This window comes from Salminus brasiliensis, chromosome 2, assembly GCF_030463535.1.
Source record: "Salminus brasiliensis chromosome 2, fSalBra1.hap2, whole genome shotgun sequence".
NCBI lineage: Eukaryota > Metazoa > Chordata > Actinopteri > Characiformes > Bryconidae > Salminus > Salminus brasiliensis.
This window is the reverse complement of record NC_132879.1, coordinates 49392990-49414788: the sequence shown is the minus strand read 5'-3', so window position 1 is coordinate 49414788 and position 21799 is coordinate 49392990. Positions and strand designations below refer to the sequence as shown.

General features: G+C 39.7%; 1 protein-coding gene across 1 annotated transcript; it reads right to left on the bottom strand.

Annotated features, from left to right (window-relative positions):
* Positions 1–3905: 3905 nt before the first annotated feature.
* LOC140549716 (scavenger receptor cysteine-rich type 1 protein M130-like) lies at positions 3906–20168 on the bottom strand. The gene is made up of 24 exons (XM_072673462.1): positions 20111–20168; positions 18732–19040; positions 17581–17886; positions 17141–17449; positions 15603–15908; positions 15159–15470; positions 13169–13483; positions 12206–12508; positions 11110–11418; positions 10486–10800; positions 10061–10375; positions 9607–9930; positions 9120–9449; positions 8704–9009; positions 8374–8445; positions 7937–8251; positions 7611–7667; positions 7373–7522; positions 6837–6986; positions 5547–5609; positions 5070–5135; positions 4908–4970; positions 4754–4816; positions 3906–4033 (listed from the first exon to the last, which is right to left on the bottom strand). The coding sequence occupies exons 1-24, from the start codon at positions 20166–20168 to the stop codon at positions 3906–3908; spliced, it is 5244 nt and encodes a 1747-aa protein (XP_072529563.1).
* Positions 20169–21799: the final 1631 nt, after the last annotated feature.

Below are 21799 nucleotides of genomic sequence, written 5' to 3'. Positions count from 1 at the left end.
TCAACAGAGTAAAATGTATAATATGTTGTGGTTGGTGTGGCGCAACAGATAACACCACTACCTGCCTCTGAGCTACCACACCATGTGGGAGGCTGGGGTTCGATTCCCGATCTGGGTGACTATGCTGCACTACACCAATAAGAGTCCTTGGGCAAGACTCCTAACACTACACTGACTCACCTCTGTAATATGAGTTACCTTGTAAGTCGCTCTGGATAAGAGCGTCAGCTAAATGCCATAAATGTAAATGTATAATGTTGTTTTGGAAATCAGAGTAAAAATCACACTATAAGAACAGAAATTAGGAAAATCCTCTGATTTAATAAATGTCATAATTTATATGGTCAGAAATGAATATCTTTTTATCACAATCCTTTAATTCTGTACTTTTACAAACAGCTGCAGAAACAGGGTTTTACTCACTGCAGTACATTTTCTTCTCCACAAGGTGGAGCAGCAGAGGATTAATAATCAGTAAATGTAAGAAATGGGAGTTTAAGACTGTGAAGTAGATTTTTCACTGCACTGGTCAGCTGAGTGTCCTAATATGGTTTTGTATTCTCCTATATTCAGTGTATGGAATAGGGTAAGAATGTTACCTTAAACATAAAACTCACGTTCACTTGTCTCCTGTATTCCAAAGAGGCCCAATATGGGTGGACAGGGCCTCGGTATAGGATGTAAATCAAAGGGTTAAACTTTGAGATACAAACAATATTGCAAATACAGTTAGATCAGAAAATGAACCACAGATCATGTATTTATAACATCTATGTAGTAAAGCTTTAGAATGTTCTACAAACCTTAGTAGATCAGCACATACAGAATATGGGCTTTATATAAAATTAAAGATAGCATTAAAAAACATAGGCCTCAGTCACAGACCATTTTCTTGATTCCGACCGGACAGGGTATATATATCTAATTATTGTGCTAATTATTATATTAGGCTATAAGCTTAATATAAAAATGTTCCTTTGATCAACACAAAGAGGTTTATGTTCTTTTAAACCTTGTTTTAGTAGAGAACAGTCATTCACACATCATCTTGTAACCTATTTTGCTGATGTTCAGGCCTGTGGGTCATTGTTCACATTGTTAGATGGACAGATAAATAATGGACCTCTGCTTCTTCCTGCTGCTCTGTTCATTAACATCATTCTGAACAGATTTCACTCATTTAAACACCTGAGAACTGCAGGTAAAAAGGGGAGTTTTAACGCTCTAATTATTAAAAAATGTCGGGGTTAAATCAGGTTCAGGCTCCTAATGATCGTTTATGGGGCGGACCGGGTCGGTTCGGGCTGGATCTTTTGGGCCTGATCTGAGCTCTAATGTCTTTCCCTCGTTTTTTTGCTGTAATGCTGAGAAATGTGTGGTTTTGTCAGTGTGACTGTTGGTAATGTAAACCCCTCATCATAACCTCAGTCTAACATTTCTGCCTCTAAATTCAGAACCTGGTGATTTATCTAAACAACCAACGAGGCTAGAGAGACACTCCAGCTTCTTACTGGACTTCAGTTCCACCTTAAATCCAGCAGAATGAAACTGCAGCGCTGTTTAAGGTGGAATTCCAGCCTCATGCTGTCAAACAGCACAAAGCAAACTTTTCATGTTTCTGTAAAATGATATGAAATATTGTCAGATCCAGCGATTGTGCTCAGAGCAGTTGTGCTGTGTGTTCTCTCTCTCTCTCAATCCAGCCCAATGACTGATTTATCTCTTTATCTCTTATAAAGTCGTTGAAGCATTTTCACTGTGTCCGAGCTTCGTCGTGTTCAAAGTTCTCAAAACTTCAATGAAATTATATATATATATATATTATATAAAAAAAATATTAAAAACTGATTCTTTTAGCCAGTTTATGAGAATACATGTGTGTTCTCACATTTATTTGATATTTAATATTGTTGTGATTAACACAAGAATGTTAATCTATCAACAGCACTATTTTGAATACATTGGTTCAGGGTGGAGGTTCAGGGTGGAGGTTTTGGTGTTGCTGAATTCACTGCTGGTATAAAATAAGTGGTTTTGAGGAGCAGAGTTAGACCACATTGGAAGGATTTCTTAAAATTACTATTTCTCTTTCTTAAAATTGATCTGTGGAAACACTGCAGATAGTTCAGAAGTCTTCTGACAGAATTTCTGTGTTTGTGGTTGAAACAGAGAACCTCCTGTGACCACAAGGGGGCAGTACAGCAATCACCTCCTTGCAATCCTTAGGAAGCTACACCTGCTTTTTTCTCCTCTAATGTAACTGACAGCAATCATGAAGAATTTACTTGTTAAGTGAGATGTGGTGAGGTTGTGCCTGATGGGGTGGGCTTGATGTCTCCACTGCCCTGCTGTTTAAATACAAACCACCAGTCTGTATTACATTGTTCTGTTTCTATTCTTTTTAATTAAGATTTCCTCAGACTGCTTTCTGTGTTACACAGTCAATAAACATCAATCATTTGATCAAATTATAGTAAACTAATTGTTTATTTAAATCAGTTAAATTCATCCTGTGAGATCTCTATGAACAGACGCCTGGAAACGCTGAATCTGAGTTTTTGAGCTTCTTATTTTAAAATTAATTAAAGTGGGGAGACCTGACTAGGGGGATCCTGAGCACAGTTGAAGTCTGACGCCCCTTTAGACCCCTCACACAACAACCTGCTAATGTGCATCTCTGTTCTCTCCAGTTAATTTCTCTCAGTCCAGCTCACAGACAGAATAACAGACTCTGTATACTATAACAGAATACTGTCACCCAGCTGAAACCTCTGAATCTATCAGAGCACAGTCCTTTAGTAAACATGAAGAGATTGTATTTGACACCATCATTCAGAATCACTCTGTTATTCAGGTAAATGAAGTCTATATAACATTAAGCTCCAGAATGAAGAATGTAGTTCCTTATTAATGGGTGATGTGAGATTTCCTTTATGATAGAAAAGAGTGCAGTGACAACAAACTAGCCTTCACTGTATTTATTTAAATTGCTTTATGAGGAAGAACAGATTTATGATTCATGAAATAAAAAAAATTCACACTAAAATTCTTAAGATGTAAAAATGAGGGGGAAAACGAAACAAAAAGAACAAACACTTAAAATTACTGGTTCAGCTTTCAACTAATCTGAAAGTTCTGTGTTTTCTCTATTTCTCTGCACTTGCTCTGTTCCCTCATTATTGGTCTTCATGATTATATTTTAATATATATAATATATAATAATAATATATATACAGGTTCAGTGGAGTGTCTAAACTCTCTGTTCTATTGATTGTCCTTGTTGAGGTGCAAATATGTCCTCTCTCTAAACCTCTTCTTTAACCTTGAAAAGACCTATCTTAGTAAATCTTAATGTGTATTCCTGATCCAGACTTCATCAAATACAGAATGCACTGTAAGTTTTTTCAACTATGTTTAGAGAGTAACACAGAATAGCCCAGAGTAGGAGATCCCACACTTCACACTCCTAAATCATAGGAAACAGAACTGAATTCTTCATTATTATTGAGGCTTTGTGGCTTCATTCCCATTTGGTTCTTTAGTGGATTCAGTGAGAGAAGCAGCTCTTCATTCAAGCAGCTCGTGTTGTTTTATCCTCTTAAATACAAAACAATGAAAATTAAATTCATGTTGAAGTAATTCAACATTTCAGTGGAGCATTAATTATTTCAGCATTTCTTAACATTTCTCTAATAAGCCTTTAATTCACTAACTGATCACTTCATTCACTTTTATATTAAACATAATAAACTGATTCTGTTAAAAGTAACAAAATATGTTCAATATTTCAAAAATGCTGAAAAATGTACTAAAGACTGAAAGCTTTAAAAAGTGGTGAAAGGACATTTAGTTGTATCTGGTACCTTATTCTCATCTGAAGCAAGTAAAGCTAGAAAATACAAGATTTATGGTTTATAAAGAATGAATTGTGGTCTATAATAAATCATTTGTGGTGTCTGAAGGGACACTGGGTGTGGTCTCTCAGTCACATGATCCATCACTGTCTGAGACTCCTCCTCCACCCCATCATAATCTGTAAATGGAGCAGATTTCTTTCAAATAACACATCTTATTGTAGTACACTGTATTCAAACACTGTACAAAATACAGTCCCAGGCCATATTTATATTTATATTTTATTAATGATTTTATTTATGATATGACAGCATTTCATTAACACCAACATTAAGCTAAGATGTTTAGGGTAAGCTGCTCCAGCAATAACAGTGAATACTGAAAGAGATTCCTCTGAGTGGAAGAGCACAGTCTACAGAGCTGTAAATATACTGAGTCTCTGTAGAAAATATATGATCATTTATAACAAACAACTATTTTTAAAGCATCTGCATTGTTGATGGTAGCAGATTCCTTATTTTTAGAGCACAGACAGATGTGCTGAAACGGCAGCGCACTAAACACACAGTATTCCAGACAGACTCATCAACTCTGCTGAAAAATCGTTCAAGCACACACTTCTTACACAGTTCCACACACTGCACTTAGAGTGTGAGACTGAACAGGACTGAGAATGAGTCTGAACTATTACTGCATGAATAAATATGACTGCACTGGTAACATGAGTGAATGGAGTCTTCTAGTAAACTGGCAGCTCTCTGCTCCACACTAAACTAATGGAGACCCGGTTATTTCCAGCAGAAACAGCAGATCATGTAAACGTGTTGATCATTTAACTCCCTCACTCCACTCTACACACTCATGTACATCTGAACCGAACACAAGATCAGCCTCTCACCTTTAACCCCTCCTACATCCTGTTCAGCAGTGATGACATCATCATAGTCCTCTGCTGTGTCCACTGCAGCAACATGAGAAGATCAGTTATAAGAATAAGAAAGATTCAGATTGTAGAAGTTTGTAATGGTTTCTCTACATGAATAAAATCTTACTGGTCTTAATGGTGGAGTTTGGTTCAGTGGGAACAGCATCATCATAGTTATCTGACACGTCTTCTGTCAGAATGTAGAGAGAAAGCTCATTAAATCAGCATCAGTATCATCAGTGACTGTGTTCATGCTGGAGATTACAGTACTGTTACATTACAGTCATACCTGTTACATCAGCTGACCTCTGATGATCATCACTGATGACATCATCATAATTGTCTGCTGCGTCCTCTAAACCAAAAACACAGAGATATTTAAGGTATTTTAAATGTTTAATATCTGTAGTTTTACAAATTATTAGTAGTCCACCATGTGAATGCACTCTGTATATCAACAACTCCCTTATTAATTATTATAATTAATATTATTAGGTCCAGAGAGAGTGAGGCCATTGTGCTCTACTGGACTCCCATCTATGGACGGATGTGGCATCACAGGGAATCACATTAGTTCAATTTAAAAAAACAAATTAAGTTTTGAGTTCTATAATTAGTTTTTTTTATTTAAATTATTATATCAATAGTAATATGAATATTTAAATTTAAAAATGTTCAAAAAGTCAATTACCATCAATTATAATCACATCTGCTACACTCTCTCTTTCTCTCACACACACACACATATATACACTGATCCTCTTACCTAAGAGAAGTTCCTCATCCACATTTTCATATCCTGAATGTTGTTCTTCAGAGAGGATACTTCCTGTTAGTGGAGAGCAGAGCAGTCAAGGAAACCCGATTAGAGTGCAGAACCTCTTACAAGCCTCTGAGTGCTGAGATCAGTGTGAACTGGACTGATTACAGGACATAATATCAGTCCAGACAGCAGAGGGCACTCTCAGACAATTACCACATATACTGGCATTCACATGGCTACCAGTTCAGGCAAAATCAGAGCAGATAGGAACAGAATTTTTTATTTAGATGTGGTGCAGTTCTTAAAATGTGCTTCGAGGGCCCTCTCTTAGGACTTCCCGAGTAGAACTGAAGGATCACACAATTCGTGAACACTGTTAGGAATTAACACCCATGTTTCACTTTACAACCACAGGACCTGATTCAAACAACATTTCTTATTAAAATGATAAAATATGTCTTTAAATGTTATCTGGTGCTAATTGTAGGGAATTTTAAAGAGACGTGTTCAGCTGGACCCATCAACCTTAGGCCAGTAAAGTAAATGAGGACATACTAACATTTTTAAAACTTAAGCAAGTATAAAATATGCACAATGCATACAAATGCATAATTCCCTTATTTTACAGAGATCGTTTTGTTCAATGTTATCATTAAATAAATGTTGTAAATGTTTTAATGTTTTACTAATTTCATTAAGTCACCATCTAGTCAACCTTTTCATGTTACTGCTTAAATTGTAGCTTTTTTTATTATTATTTATGACTGGTCAGTCCTGTGATCTAGTTTTTCTAGTTACTGTTTGTGTATTCTTGCACTGCATGCGTCCTCTCTTCTCGACTTCTCAAAGTGCACGGGTTGACTGAGAGTAAAGGATTGAGGAGGCGTTTATAGTAGTGAGACTGATCCTCTAAATTACTCATTCTGTCCCTCATTCAAAACACTCGCGCAATCACGTTTTTACTTTCTAATTTTTTCACAAATCAAATCATTAATCAAACCACTCACTCTCTCAGTCATTCGCTTACCCACTCCCTCATTTGGTTAATTAGGCCTAATTAATAAGTCAGAGCACCTAATTTGACCAGTCCTTTTAAGTGACTTGGTCACACAGACTCTTGGTCACTCACTTTTGGTCACACAATCAGAATTGTTACATACACACACTCTAATGTTTTCTTTGTCTTCTACATACATGCATACACACAAGACAATAAACACTAGGAATCCAGCTACCCAGTCTCTCTTTAGGTCATACATACTCATACTTACTCACTCACTCACTCAGACACACCTCTTCGTGTTAAGCTATTTCTTATAGTGACGCTTCTAGGATTGATTTCTTCATAGATTGCCTCAGCTCTCCTACTCAGGTCATCGTAGACTCCCTCAAGCCCCCTCCTCAGACCTTCATAGATTTTTGTCTGCATACTCTTAGAGTACACTATGAGGGGGACAAAGAGAAGCATGGATAATTAAATCATTATAGAACAAAATAACAGAGGCTGACGTATCTATAAAGTCATCACCATACAGGTCAGTGTTATGTGTACAGTGAGGCGTAGGTATGCTGACCTCCACTCCAAAAGTAATAAAGCACACTGACTGTCTGATTGTAACAGAGTGATCTGCAGTTTTTACACAGTTTGAAAACGAGCTGTGAGCTTCCGCCTATGTCTGACAACAATTCATTTATGTTTCTCAGTCACTATATACAAAGCTGTGCGTTCATGTGGAGCTTGAATAGATGTTCCTTACAGTATATATAGCAGACAGATTTAGAGGGGTTACATTCAGAGTGGATTGTAGACAATCTCTGAATCTCCCTACCTCTCCTGAGCACCCGGTTCTTGTAAAACAGCACAACCAGAAGCACTAAGGTCAGGAAGAGCATCGTTCCCAGCACCAAGAGAGACACTGGATAGATGTAGGGAACAGCTGGTGGAAGAGTTTGGGAAGGAGGGTCTGTTTTCTTCACTGCTGGAACAGCTGGAAAAAAAACACAGAACTAAAACTGTGTAGATCTGAACAATCTATTCACAAACAAAATTATAGACAAAGAGGGTACCTGTGGAGGCTGTGGATGTTGTTGAGGGTACAATAGCAGTGTGCGGTACAGCTATGTCTGTAGATACAGAAACAAAACAGAAAGAAACAAACCATGAAAAGAAAAAAAAATAAACCATGTTTTTTTTGTTTGTTTATTTGTTTTTAAGTCATAGTGTTATTCTCTACAGTCTTTATTTAGATTTCTTAAAATGTAAACCTCATTAACAAACCTGATTACAATTGTCCTGCTCATTATGAACACTGGGATTAAAATATTATATTATATATATTATAATATGGAATTTTAAATTCCCAAATCCAAAAAATCCAGCCAGCTCCTCTGACCTGCACAGGTGACTCCAGCGTCCTGCGTGTGGGAGCAGTCAGTGTGTCTCTTCAGGGAATGAGGACAGTCCCACAGGTGAATCTCATTCCCTCTACACTTCACTCTGTTCAGCCAGATAGCACCTCCACCAGCACCAAAGGCAGCACTTCCATCAACACTCAGCGCCGGCCCACAGCCCAACTGCCTGCAGACCACCTGAGCATCCCTGATGTCCCATAGCTGATTACAGACGGACCCCCATTTAGCATTATGATACACCTCCAGCCTTCCTGAGCAGCTTCCCTTTCCTCCCCTTAGCCTGAGAGGCAGGTGATCTACATTACACATAGAACACATGAGGACACACAGATGAGTCAGGTGAGTCACTGAACTCAACAACACAGCTACATGCTGTAAAACAGAATTTAACAGTAAATAAAACAGATAAGATGCTTACTTGAGCACTGACGCTGACGGGGAGATGAAGAGCATTTAATATGGTTTCTTGATACACCATCATTCTCACTTTCTTTGAGTGTAAAAAGAAAATTCATTAATCATGTTGTAGCAATGTGTGTCAAACTGAAAAAGTAGAAGTCTGGGTTTAGATGGACATTTGAGTCTTTTAAATCCACTTGGGTGAAAATGCTATAGAAATGGATAGAGGGCTCATTGGGGGCCACAGTATAAAGAAGCAATTTAAAACATTTCTGTGTTTCCTGACAGAAAATAATTTATACGTAATAAATATTCGAATCGATGTACAAAACTATTGCACATATCCTACCTGAGCAGGTAATCTGAGCCACCTCATTGTTATTATTACATGTGTTCTGTCCCCAGGGGGAAGATGGACAGTGCCACAGAGTGGAGTCATGTTTCCTACATTTCACATCATCCAGCCAGTTAGGAGCTGATTCCACTCTTGCTTTGGTCGAGGAGTCACTGCCAGTTCTTCCACAGTTCAGCTCCTGACAGATTAAACTTACTGTTTCTTTATCCATCCCATTTACACACACATTCCCCCAGGTTCCATTGTAGAACACCTCCAGATTCCCCTCACAGCCCTCAGTGAGTCTGATCTCTTTAAACTCTGGTGGGAGAAAGATGTACACTGAGTCTAAAGTCTACTGAAAACAACTGAAAAAAATATTGTTTGCTTGTACAAATCTTGCATTTACAACTCTCTTAATGTCACTTTACCTGAGCACACGACTCCAACATCATCCTTGTGTCCACATTCATCCTCTCCACACAGCTGATATCTGCAGTTCCACAGAGATGTCTCGTTCCCCTCACACTCCACCTCATTCAGCCATATGGGTCCAGTTTCAGCTCCAAACCGGGCTGGGACCGGGGCACTAAGGGCCACTCCACACTGCAGCTGTCTGCAGACCACCTGTGCATCCTTAATATCCCACAAGTCACCACTCACTGTCCCCCATGAGCCACTGTGGAAAACCTCCAGCCTTCCTGCACAGTCTCCTCCAGAACCAACCAGCCTGATGGAGCTGTGGACATAGTTAATCTTACCTAAACAAAAAACACACATGCACAAATTAGTTTAGACCCTAAATTCTTTACACAGCATAACAGTTACATTAATTAAGTTATTTTTTTGTCCAAATAGCACTGATTGTTGCAAAGTAGTTGATTTTTATTTAGGTAGTTTTTTTCCAGGAATTTTTACCAGAGCAGGTGGTGTACAGCCGTTCTCTGGAGCTGCAGTTGACTGCTTGTGCACTGCTGCAGTTCCCCAGATGAGCTTCACTCCCAGAGCAGTTGAAACCCGTCACACACATGTAGCTGTGTTCAGAACTGGATGAAGAGGAGCTGGAGATGTTGAGCACAGAAAAACAGCCCAGCTGTCTGCAGACCACAGAGGCCTCAGACTCACTCCAGGAGTCCAGCAGAACACTCCTCCAGTCCTGCCTGAAGTACACCTCTACCTCCCCCTCACACTCCATCCCTCCAGACAACCGCACTCGCCCCTCATGAGAAGCCAGAGAGGAACCTGAAGAGGAAAATCATCACTTATCTTAAAGCTTTTCTGCTTGTTTGAGGTGATCATTGTCTCACAGTAGAACAGTGTTCATTAACACAGAGTTTTACTCCAAGATACAGTGAACCATTTCATAGCTCACCACTGCAGACGACTTCAACATCCTGTTTATGAGAGCATGCAGTTCGACTCCATGATGAAATGGGACATTTTGATAGGTGTGTTTCGTTCCCCTGACAGTCAAACACATCAGCCCAGATCTGGCCACTCCCCTCCCCAAACCAGTCTGACCTCAACACAGCCACAGCACTCCCACACTTCAGTTGACCACAGAGGACACTGGCAGCTCTCATATTCCAGCTTACATCACACACTGTGCCCCACTCACTGAGGTACTGGAGCTCCACTCGTCCAGAACAGGAGTCTGAGCCGTTCATCAACCGAGCCTGAGTGTGACCTGAATGAACATCATATTACAGGAGCATCACTAAGCAACTCTAATCTTTAAACTCGAATCTCTTTAAATCTCCACTCTTTAAGAGCAATTCTTAAATACTCATACTGTACCAGCACACATCAGTCCCACATCATCATCATGGGAGCAGTTGTGTTTGAGTAAAGATGATGTTGAACAAAGCGAAGTCTCTGATTCGTCCCCTCTACACTGAAGCTCCTCAGACCATACCTGACCCTCCCCTCTGCCAAAAGCAGCTGCTCCCAGCACCTCCACAGGAAGCCCACATCCAAGCTCTCGACACACAACCTCTGCATCCTGCTGGTCAAAGCCAGCATCACACATTGTGAACCAGGTCTCTCCATGAAGAACCTCTACTCTCCCAGAGCAACGATGATGGCCATCAATAAATCTGGTCTTTCTGTGACCTGTGTGTATAGTAAAAACATTAACACATGCACAAATAATACATATAGAAAATTGTCCTACTTAATTGAATGCATTTATAAATAGTTTATCTGAATATTTAAATGCATTATCAAGCAAATAGAGCTTTTTGGGCCAGGAAAGCACTTAAGTGTCAATATCAGCCAATCTGTTTTGAATTACATGGTTTACATGATCCATAAATTAAAGTAAACTATACTCAACATCTTCAGTAACATCGATCAGGTAGGATGACTATGATAAGAGTAAGAATAATTAAATTCTTTCATCAGCGATTAATTGCAGATTACCTGTACAGAGAACTCCACTATCATAAACATGAGTACAGTCATGTTCACCCCATCCAGCTGATTTACAGTGCTTCAGTGTAGACTCTGATCCACTACAGTCCACTTCATTCATCCAGATTGGTCCTGATCCTGATCCAAAGTGAGCTTCACTCAGTGAATCCACAGCTTTCCCACAGCCCAGCTCTCTACACACGACTGCAGCATCCCTTATATCCCAGTTATGATCACACACTGTTCCCCACTGTCCTCTATGAAGAATCTCCATTGTTCCAGCGCAGCGACTGCCACCACCCACCAACCTCACACTGTCTTTACAACATAAAGATAAATAGACAGAGAAAGAGAAAAAAAGAGAAAGAGTGAGTGAGTGAGTGAGTGAGTGAGTGAGTATGCGTACTTTTATTATTACACTTCCACATAAATATATAAATCCACCCACCCTCTCTTCTGCTCCTTCCTGATCAGAGCTCAATTACAGGGTATCACACACAACCATTCACTCATACACACATGCCTAGGGGCAATTTAGTACAGCCAATTCACCTACCATGCATTTTTTTGAAAGGTAGGAGGAAACTGCCAGAGGAAACCCGCACAGACACAAGGAGAACTCCACATGGAGCAAGGATTGAACGCACAACCCACACACACTTTTTACATTTGTAATGTAAGCTTTTTACATTTATATATCTGATTCTGTGTAAATAACTATATTTCTGATGTGTATGTAATTATATTTTTAATTATTTAAACTTCCATTTAAAAGCTTTGATACAGTCCTTAAGTTGTAACTTTATACAGATTTACTGAACATGTATAACCTTGATGTAAACTCGGAAAATAGGAGTACTTATGAAAACTGTATTAATTAGCATAAACCTCAAAACAAAATTCACTCATTCTCATTTTGTTACTGAAACATTATTTATGCTGTAATGTTTAGAAAATGAAGCAAAAAGCTTAAACACATTAATCCTTAAAAACAATGACAAACTTTTCAACAGTGCAGTAAAGTAATTCACAAGGTAAACAACCTTTTTGTTAGAGTTAATATCAAAGATATGATATTATTGCAGGATACAAATGCCCCTCTTACCAGAACACAACAGCCCCACATCGTTATCATGAGAGCAGTTGTGTTTGAGTGAAGATGATGTTGGACAGAAGTGAATCTGTGATTCGTTCCCTCTACACTGAAGCTCCTCTGACCACACCTGACCCTCCCCTCTGCCAAAAGCAGCTGCTCCCAGCACCTCCACAGGAAGCCCACAGCCCAGCTCTCGACACGCAACCTCTGCATCCTGCTGGTCAAAGTCAGCATCACACACTGTGACCCAGGTCTTTCCATGAAGCACCTCTACTCTCCCAGAGCAGTGAGAACCATTAATCAGTCTGACTCCTACATTATTATCATCAGGGAAAAAAATGTTTAATATATTATTTAATTAAATGCAAAAATAAATGTTTTGAATATTTTTGTGAACAACAAGTTTACCAGAATTGGCACTAAAAGTTTTAAGGAATACAACTGAATTGAAACAATATGACTTCTAGAATTCATATCATTGTGCTTGATGAAAAATATTAATTTAAGGCCACTAAACGGTATATAATAAAGCTTGACTTACTAAAGATATTATTGGCAATCAGTAAAGCTTACCTGAGCAGATGACTCCAGCATCTTTCTTATGATCACAGTTATGTTTACCCCATCCTGCTGATCTACAGCTCTTCAGTGTAGACTCTGATCCACTACAGTCCACATCATCCATCCAGATTGGTCCTGATCCTAATCCAAAGTGAGCTTCATCTACAGCCTCTCCACAGCCCAGCTCTCTACACACCACTACAGCATCACTCATATCCCAGTAATCATCACACACAGTTCCCCACTGTCCTCTATGAAGAACCTCCACTCTCCCAGCACACGGACTGCCACCATCCACCAACCTCACACTGTCTGAACAACAGAAGGTAGAACATACAGAATCTTTTGTTTATAGAGATACACAGAATCATAAAGCATCATATGGAGAACATTCATAAGATAATTTAACACTAATCCTCTTACCAGCACACACCAGTCCCACATCATTACCATGGGAGCAGTTGTGTTTGAGTGAAGATGATGTTGGACAGAAGTGAATCTGAGATTCGGTGCCTCTACACTGAAGCTCCTCTGACCACACCTGACCCTCCACTCTGCCAAAAGCAGCTGCTCCCAGCACCTCCACAGGAAGCCCACAGCCCAGCTCTCGACACACAACCTCTGCATCCTGCTGGTCAAAGTCAGCATCACACACCGTGACCCAGGTCTTCTTAGTAAGCACCTCTACTCTCCCAGAACAGTGAGAACCTCCAACCAGCCTGACTCCTTAAATAAAAAAAATAAAATAAAAAAAAGATATTATGCAACAATTTTTGTAATACAAAGTAATATAATGTTATTAACATTTGCTTTGAATATTTGTGTTGACAGAAAGTATGACAGAAACACATTCAACAAGTGGCACTAGAATTCATACCATTGTGATAAAAACAAACAAACATTAACTACCAGATCAAGACTTTGTCAGTGCTAAATGAATTGAATGGAGTGATTTAATAATCTCCAGAACTTGTTCACCAGGGGCCATATGCTCCTGATAGAGTCAGGCATAGGTCGACCCTACCCAGAAAAGAGTTTTCAGGACCCACACCCAAGCCTGGGGTTAGTGTCCGCAGGAATGTGCCTGGTGGCTGAGCAGCCCTTGTACCCCGGTCTGGCTTAGCCCAAACAAGTAATGGGGGAGGATCATGTAGACCCACGACCCGTGAGATACAGATTGGTGATGCGATGTGATGCCTATCATGCAAAGGGCAAGGGCAGAAGGATCCTTAACGTCATGGTCCTTGGCGATGGAAAGTAGCTCTTAGTACGTGAAATATAACCTTATTAGGGAGTAAAGAGAAGGATATTGAGAGGTACATTTGGAGTTTGTCCCGGTAGATGAGACACACTCATTGCAAAAGTGCACGAAGGTCAATGGCCGACTTGGTGGTTGTGTCATCTGACCTGAGGCCATATGTTTTGGTGTTGAGTTGTGAACTGATCACCATCTGATTGTGAGTTGGATCAGGTGGCAGGAAAAACTGCCAGACCTGGTGGGGTCTGCAGGGAAAAAAAATTGAATTTTGTCTGAAAAGATTTCAACTCCCATCTTTGAAAAAGCTTCTCGCATGTTCTGGAGAAGGTTGGGCGAATAGAGTCAAAAAGAACCCTGTTCAAGAAACATGTTGTTGCCTAGAATAGTGGAAACTCATTGGTGGACACTGGCTGTAAGGGAGGCTGTTAAACAGAAAAAGGAGGTTTTCTAAGCTTAATATTCATGATTCACCTCATAGGTACCTGCAGATGAAAAGGTAGCAGCATTGGCTGTGGCAGAAGTGAAATTCTGAGCATGGGAGGAGTTTGGAGAATAACTTGTGAGTGGCCTCTAAAAGATTCTGCAAAAAAAAAGGGGAAGAAGAAATACTGTCCTAACTGTGCTCAGTAAGGGCAATGAAACTCTAAAATCATCTGAGGATATTAATGGCCACTGGAAGGAACACTTTGAGGAAATACTAAACCTGCAGAACATTCCTCCTGTCTAGAAGGTAGGACTGGAGGCTAAGGGGGAGTCAGAATCCATCTCTCTGGCCAAAGATACAGAGGTAGTTGGAAAGCGCCATAGTGGCAAGACACCAGGAGTGGATGAGATTCGCCTGATGTCTCCTGCTGAAAGTCTACTGAGTGTGACTAATTGGAAGACCCGCTGGAGAGATTATATCTCTTGGATGGCCTGGGAGCACTTGAGGATTCCCCAGTAGAAACTGGCACAACTTGCTGGGGACAGGGACACCTGGGTTCTTGCCCTATTACCACCATGACCCTGAACTGGATCAAGATAAATATGATAACAATGAAAGGCAACTAAATGATTTTAAGTCTATAGTTTAAAATAGTCTATAGTTTAAAGGTCTGTCTTTAATAGTTTAAAAATATTTATATAAAAATCAGTAAAGCCTACCTGAACAGGTGACTCCAGCATCTTTAGAATGAGTACAGTTTTGTTTACCCCACCCTGCTGATCTACAGTTCTTCAGTGTAGATTCTGATCCACTACACTCCACATCATCCATCCAGATTGGTCCTGATCCTGATCCAAATTTAGAATCACTTGCAAGTGCATCTACAGCCTCTCCACAGCTCAGCTCTCTACACACCACTGCAGCATCACTCATATCCCAGTAATCACCACACACTGTTCCCCACTGTCCTCTATGAAGAACCTCCACTCTCCCAGCACAGTGACTACCACCATCCATCAACTTCACACTGCCTGTAAAATAAAAGGCAGAATTTACAGAATCACAGCATTACACGCAATCATATAGAGGGCATATATTAAACATCCTATGTAGCACACTACGGATGGAAAATTAACACTAATGAGTGAAGATATTCCTCTTACCAGCACACACCAGTCCCACATCACTGTCATGGGAGCAGTTGTGTTTGAGTGAAGATGCTCTTGAACAGAAGTGAAGCTGAGATTCGTTGCCTCTACACTGAAGCTCCTCTGACCACACCTGACCCTCCCCTCTGCCAAAAGCAGCTGCTCCCAGCACCTCCACAGGAGGCCCACAGCCCAGCTCTCGACACACAACCTCTGCATCCTGCTGGTCAAAGTCAGCATCACACACTGTGACCCAGGACTCTTCATGAAGCACTTCTACTCTCCCAGAGCAGTGAGAACCATTAACCAGTCTGACTCCTCCTAAAATTTATGATAAGTAGAAATTAGAGATCACACAACACATTAATGATTAAAAAGAGAGTTGAAAAATACGGCGGCGTGTAAAAATTTAGCCACTGCTGGTTATCATTTCTGTTACTATGAATAGCTAAGTGAGCAAAATAAGCCTCCTGATTTCCAAATTGTATAACATTAAAGAGGATATTTCTTTAATATCTGAAGTGTGTTTATTATTGCTTCCAAAATTCATGAGCTTTTAATGGAATTTATTTTTCCCTCTACCAATGAAAAGTCAGGACCGAGTTCCAAACTGCATCTGTCTTGTTTAAATCTTCCTTTAACAAACTTCAGACAAAACAAATCCTGCTCAGAGGATATGTTTATTGTAAAATTCACCTGCCACAGGATTGTGACCATGGTGCTTTACAGATCTAGAGTAACATGCTGTATTCCGGCTCTACAGTAAGATTTTGTTCATTATACAGTAATAATGTTAAGTCTTTTGCAGTTAAAATGGGGTTTTTATTTGCTTTCATAGCAAATCCTACAAGCAGTTCACACACAAAGTCCACCACTGAAGCTCACTGTCTTACTGTGTGTGTGCTCACTAGCATGTATGTGTGCGTTTGCTGCAAGGATGGGTTAGAAGTGGATGTCAAATTCTATCTATATGTTTTTGTGATTGTATTTGTCTTTGAAATGTCTTCGTACAGCCTTTTCCTGATTTGCAGGCATCAGTTACTTTAATGTTAAGAGTTCTAGGCAGCTGCGTAGAGGAGCCTGTGGCTGCTGATTGTTAGGACACAAGTTGGCACTATTTATAATATGTTAGAATTTGCATCCCTTGGCCTTTCCTACTGATTATTGTAAACAAGCCTTGGCCTTAACAAGCTGATTAAGGTCTGAAAATTTGGTAAAAGTTATTTGAGAGGTTAATTCTCTTTGGGTGCTCCTAAAAGAGGACCAGATCCTCTTTTAATACTAAGTTAACTATTTGTAGTAACAGAAATTTTGATTAAAGACGTCAAAACTTTTGCTCGCCACTGTATTTGCGTTTTGTAAAACATTGAAAGAGTTAAAGCTTTTACAAAGCATCAAGCTTAATTTTAAATTGTCTATGATCAAGTATTGAAATGCATGAAAGTGAATTATTTACACTGTAAACATTCTGACAAAAATATTCTTAAAACATGTCTGAAATTGTCAAAGCTTGCAAAGACACAGTCACAGCTCTTTCTGTAGTGAAAAATAACCTGCACAAATGACTCCAGTATCTTCATGATGACCACACTCCTGTTCACCCAATCCACCTGACCAACAGTTCTTCAGTGTAGACTCTGATCCATTACAGTCCACATAATTCATCCAGATTGGTCCTGATCCAGATCCAAAGTGAGCTTCACTCAGTGCATCTACAGCTTCTCCACAGCCCAGCTCTCTACACACCACTGCAGCTGCACTAATACTCCACAGATCACCACACACTGTTCCCCACTGTCCTCTATGAAGAACCTCCACTCTCCCAGCACAGCGACTTCCACCATCAACTAATCTCACACTACCTGCACAGATACCAGAACACACAGAATTACATAGAATCATAAAGTGAAGATATATTGAACATAATATGCAGCACATCTTCGCATCACATCTGTAAGAGAACTTCACACTAAATAGTGGAGATTTCTCTTACCAGCACACACCAGTCCCACATCATTATCATGGGAGCAGTGGTGTTTGAGTGAAGATGATGTTGGACAGAAGTGAATCTGAGATTCGTTGCCTCTACACTGAAGCTCCTCTGACCACACCTGACCCTCCCCTCTGCCAAAAGCAGCTGCTCCCAGCACCTCCACAGGAAGCCCACAGCCCAGCTCTCGACACACAACCTCTGCATCCTGCTGGTCAAAGCCAGCATCATACACTGTGACCCAGGTCTCTCCATGGAGCACCTCTACTCTTCCAGAGCATCGAGAACCTCCAACCAGCCTGACTCCTCCTAAAAATATTAGAACCAGAAAGCACATTAATAATGATAAGTAATTGATAAATATATAATTGATAATTGATAAATACACAGGCAACACTTCTATTACTGAGCAACGAGAACTACCAACCAGCCTACAATATTACCATCAGAAAAGAAGATTATGCAACTGTTTGACAAGTCATATAATGTAATTATATATAATTATCTAATTATATATAATTAGGGTTCTGTAACAAACACAAACTTCCTGCTGCAAAACTAGAAGTCCAGAGAGTTGCCTGCTTGTTCACTCCAATACAAATACGATGGAGAAGGAGTTGGATTAGGTAAAGCTTCACCCTCTGGACCTCTGGTTCTGAAGTGAGGACAATCTGGGGTTGAAAGCTGCCAATCAGAGGCTTTACGCTTTCAGATATCACTGCAGCAACCAGTGGGAGCTTTAACATTCAGCAGCTCATGAGGGAAAATCCTCTCTATTTCTTCATCAACTGAGGTGGAGATCTGGCAGAAGATCTGCATTTTCAACCACATGGGTGTGCACAAGACTTTGTGGTTTGGAGATTTAGAGCAGCAAAGGTGTAATTTATTGACATAAAATGGCAATTGTTGAACAAATCACTTGTTTTACCCCAGTGTTAATAGGAGTATGAGTAAAGAAATAGGGGTTGAAACACACATATGACAAGTGGTACTTGAATGTTTAAAAAAAATGATTTCTAGAATTCATGTAATTGTAACCGGAAAGAAAGAAATAAAGGCTTCATTATTTATCTGTCATTTAAAAGATACCTGATCAACTATAAATGGTAATGTTTGCTTTATTAAATAGGTCATCAACAAACAGTAAAGCTTACCTGAGCAGATGACTCCAGCATCTTTAGAATGAGTACATTTATGTTTACCCCATCCTGCTGATCTACAGTTCTTCAGTGTAGACTCTGATCCACTACAGTGTACATAATTCATCCAGATTGGTCCTGATCCTGATCCAAAGTGAGCATCACTCAGTGCATCTACAGCCTCTCCACAGCCCAGCTCTCTACACACCACTGCAGCATCACTCATATCCCACTCATCATCACACACAGTTCCCCACTGTCCTCTATGAAGAACCTCCACTCTCCCGGCACAGCGACTGCCACTATCCACCAACCTCACACTGTCTGTTCAACAGAAGGTAGAACACATTCACTCTTAAAAGCACAGAGATACACAGAATCATACAGAGGGCATATAGCACGACCAAGAGGAAAATGAACATTAATTAATAAGTAGCTCTGTGAAATATTACCTGTACAAACAACTCCAGCATGATCATCACATTCATGTTCACCCCATCTACCTGACTTACAGTTCTTCAGTGTAGATTCTGATCCATTACAGTCAACATAATTCAGCCAGACTGGTCCTGATCCTGATTCAAAGTGACCATATTGCACTGTATTTACAGCCTCGCCACAGCCTAGCTCTCTACATACCACTGCAGCATCTCTCAAATCCCAGTCATTACTGCATACCCTTCCCCATATTGTGTTATGAAGAACTTCCACTCTTCCAGCACAGTTAAGGCCCGCATGCACCAACCTCACACTGTCTGTAAAACAGAAAGAGAGAGAAACCAAACATGAGCTCAAGCACAATGATATACAATATGCCCTCCCTGTAGTAGAATGCGGTTAAATTTCCTGACAGGGCAGGAACACCACACTACATTCTTGTAATGTCCTAACACTTCATTTGCCTACATGAGTTACTAGATTTCAGCGTAAGCGTCTTCCAAAATAGCCAAAATGTGCGAATGCTTATACAAGCTATGCATTTCATTCAAGAACTATGTGCACAGTATGAAGTAAATTCCCTGTTGCTGCTATACGTTTGCACGCCCCGTCCAAATGACATTACATAGGTTTTCCGAGTAAAAATACATAGAAAACCTCCACAAGAAACAAACTTTAAAAATGGAATCATCCTGAACATTTCAGAACACACTTTCTATCAAGTTACTGAATTTAAAAATTAAATTACAACATAAAATCTGAAATTAACTTTCTCCCACATTTTGTGTTTATAGGGATTTAAACATACAGTTAAAATATATTCATCACATAAGCAAAAAATATTTCAACATGCAAAATTGTTTAACTAATTAAGAAAAAAAGAGTGATTTGACCAGACCTGCCTAAAATTTTACAAATAATTGTCTATTATTCTTCAATCATGACAGTTCACTTACCAGCTGTGGAGAGTGTGATCGTGGAGGACAGAAGAATGAGAAGCACACAGCTGTCCATCTCTCTCTGACCTGCACACACTCCGTTCAACTCAGCAGCAGAACAAGCTTCACCTCCACTCCCCCAGAGAGACTGAAGACACTGAGAGAGAGAGAGAGAGAGAGAGAGAGAGAGAGAGAGAGAGAGAGAGAGAGAGAGAGACCCCACAGCCGCCAATCACACTCACTATGACCTTATTAGAAAGAGGAGAGGAAACCATCAAACATTTTCAGTGACAAATCAGAGGAGGCTTTTTTTTCTTTCTCCATATTTATCAAAAGAGCGTCAGCGCTGATCAACACAACTCCACCTCCCTCTCTAGAGGAGTGTGTGTGTGTGAGAGAAGGAAAGACGCTGGCAACAGAGTGGTAGGAAACCCACCAATATACAGGAGACTGACTTCAGAGAGAGGAAACACTCCAGCTTTAATGCTGCACCTGCAGAGAGCTGATCCATACACTGATAAAGACCCTCCCAACACTCTCTCTCTTACAAACACACACACACACAAGCACAGAAAGAGCGAGTTAATATATAGAAATAAACTGAATTCTAAGTTTATTAGTTAGCTAAATTAAACTATTCATTAAAAGTTATTCTGTGGTGAAATTTTAGATTCTTAGGGTTGTAAAATGTTATTTTGGAAATCAGAATAAATATTGTGCTAAAAGAGCAAACATTAAGAAAATCCTCTGATTTAATAAAGATCATACTTTGTATTGTCAGAAATTAATATCTTAATTCCTTTAATTCTGTACTTCTACAAACACAGCTGCAGTTCAGCTCTTACAGAAACAGGGTTTTACTCACTGCAGTACATTTTCTTCTCCACAAGGTGGAGCAGCAGAGGATTAATAATCAGTAAATGTAGGAAATGGGAGTTTAAACATTAAGAGTCTTCATCTCTGAACAGCATCAGTTTCATACAGATGTGATTAAAACACTCCTACTGAAATAAAGGAGAAGAGGAATTAGTGGGAGTGAGAGGACATTTAAATATAGAAATGTAATGTTTCTGATTCTAACATTTAATTAATTGTTAATTAATTATATTTTTAATAATCATAATAATAATAATATAGCCACAAGCAGCAACCTGAGGGTTTAAGCATGAATCAGCTCAATGAGGCCCTTATACAGTTTGGGTCGACTAGGTCTAAAAGGGCCTCAGGCAGTCTGGGTCTTCTTTACAGAGAGAGAAGGACGAATGTAATTATGTTTGACTTGAAAAGGCCTTCATTTGTGATCATTTGCTGAGCAGTGAGCAGAAACAAGATCTATGCAAATGCACACACAGAGCTTGTCTGATCCCTGTTGAGAGGTACTGTCAACAGACTATAACTCTCTGGAGCAGATAAACATACTTCCACCATGTCTGCTTCAATAAAAGCAGGATAAACTCTTTTAATACCCTTGAAACAATGACAAAACAACAGGTATCCCAATACTTCTGTCCATACAGAAACTGTATTGATATATTGAGGATTGTAGAACTTTCTAAAGATTGTCAGAAATGAGACATGATTTGTGATTCATTTTCTGACATAACTGCATTTTTAATGTTGTTTGGATCTCAATGTTGAGCCTATTGATATTTATACATCCCATAATGAGGCCTGATACACACATAGTGGGCATTGGAATTCAGGAGA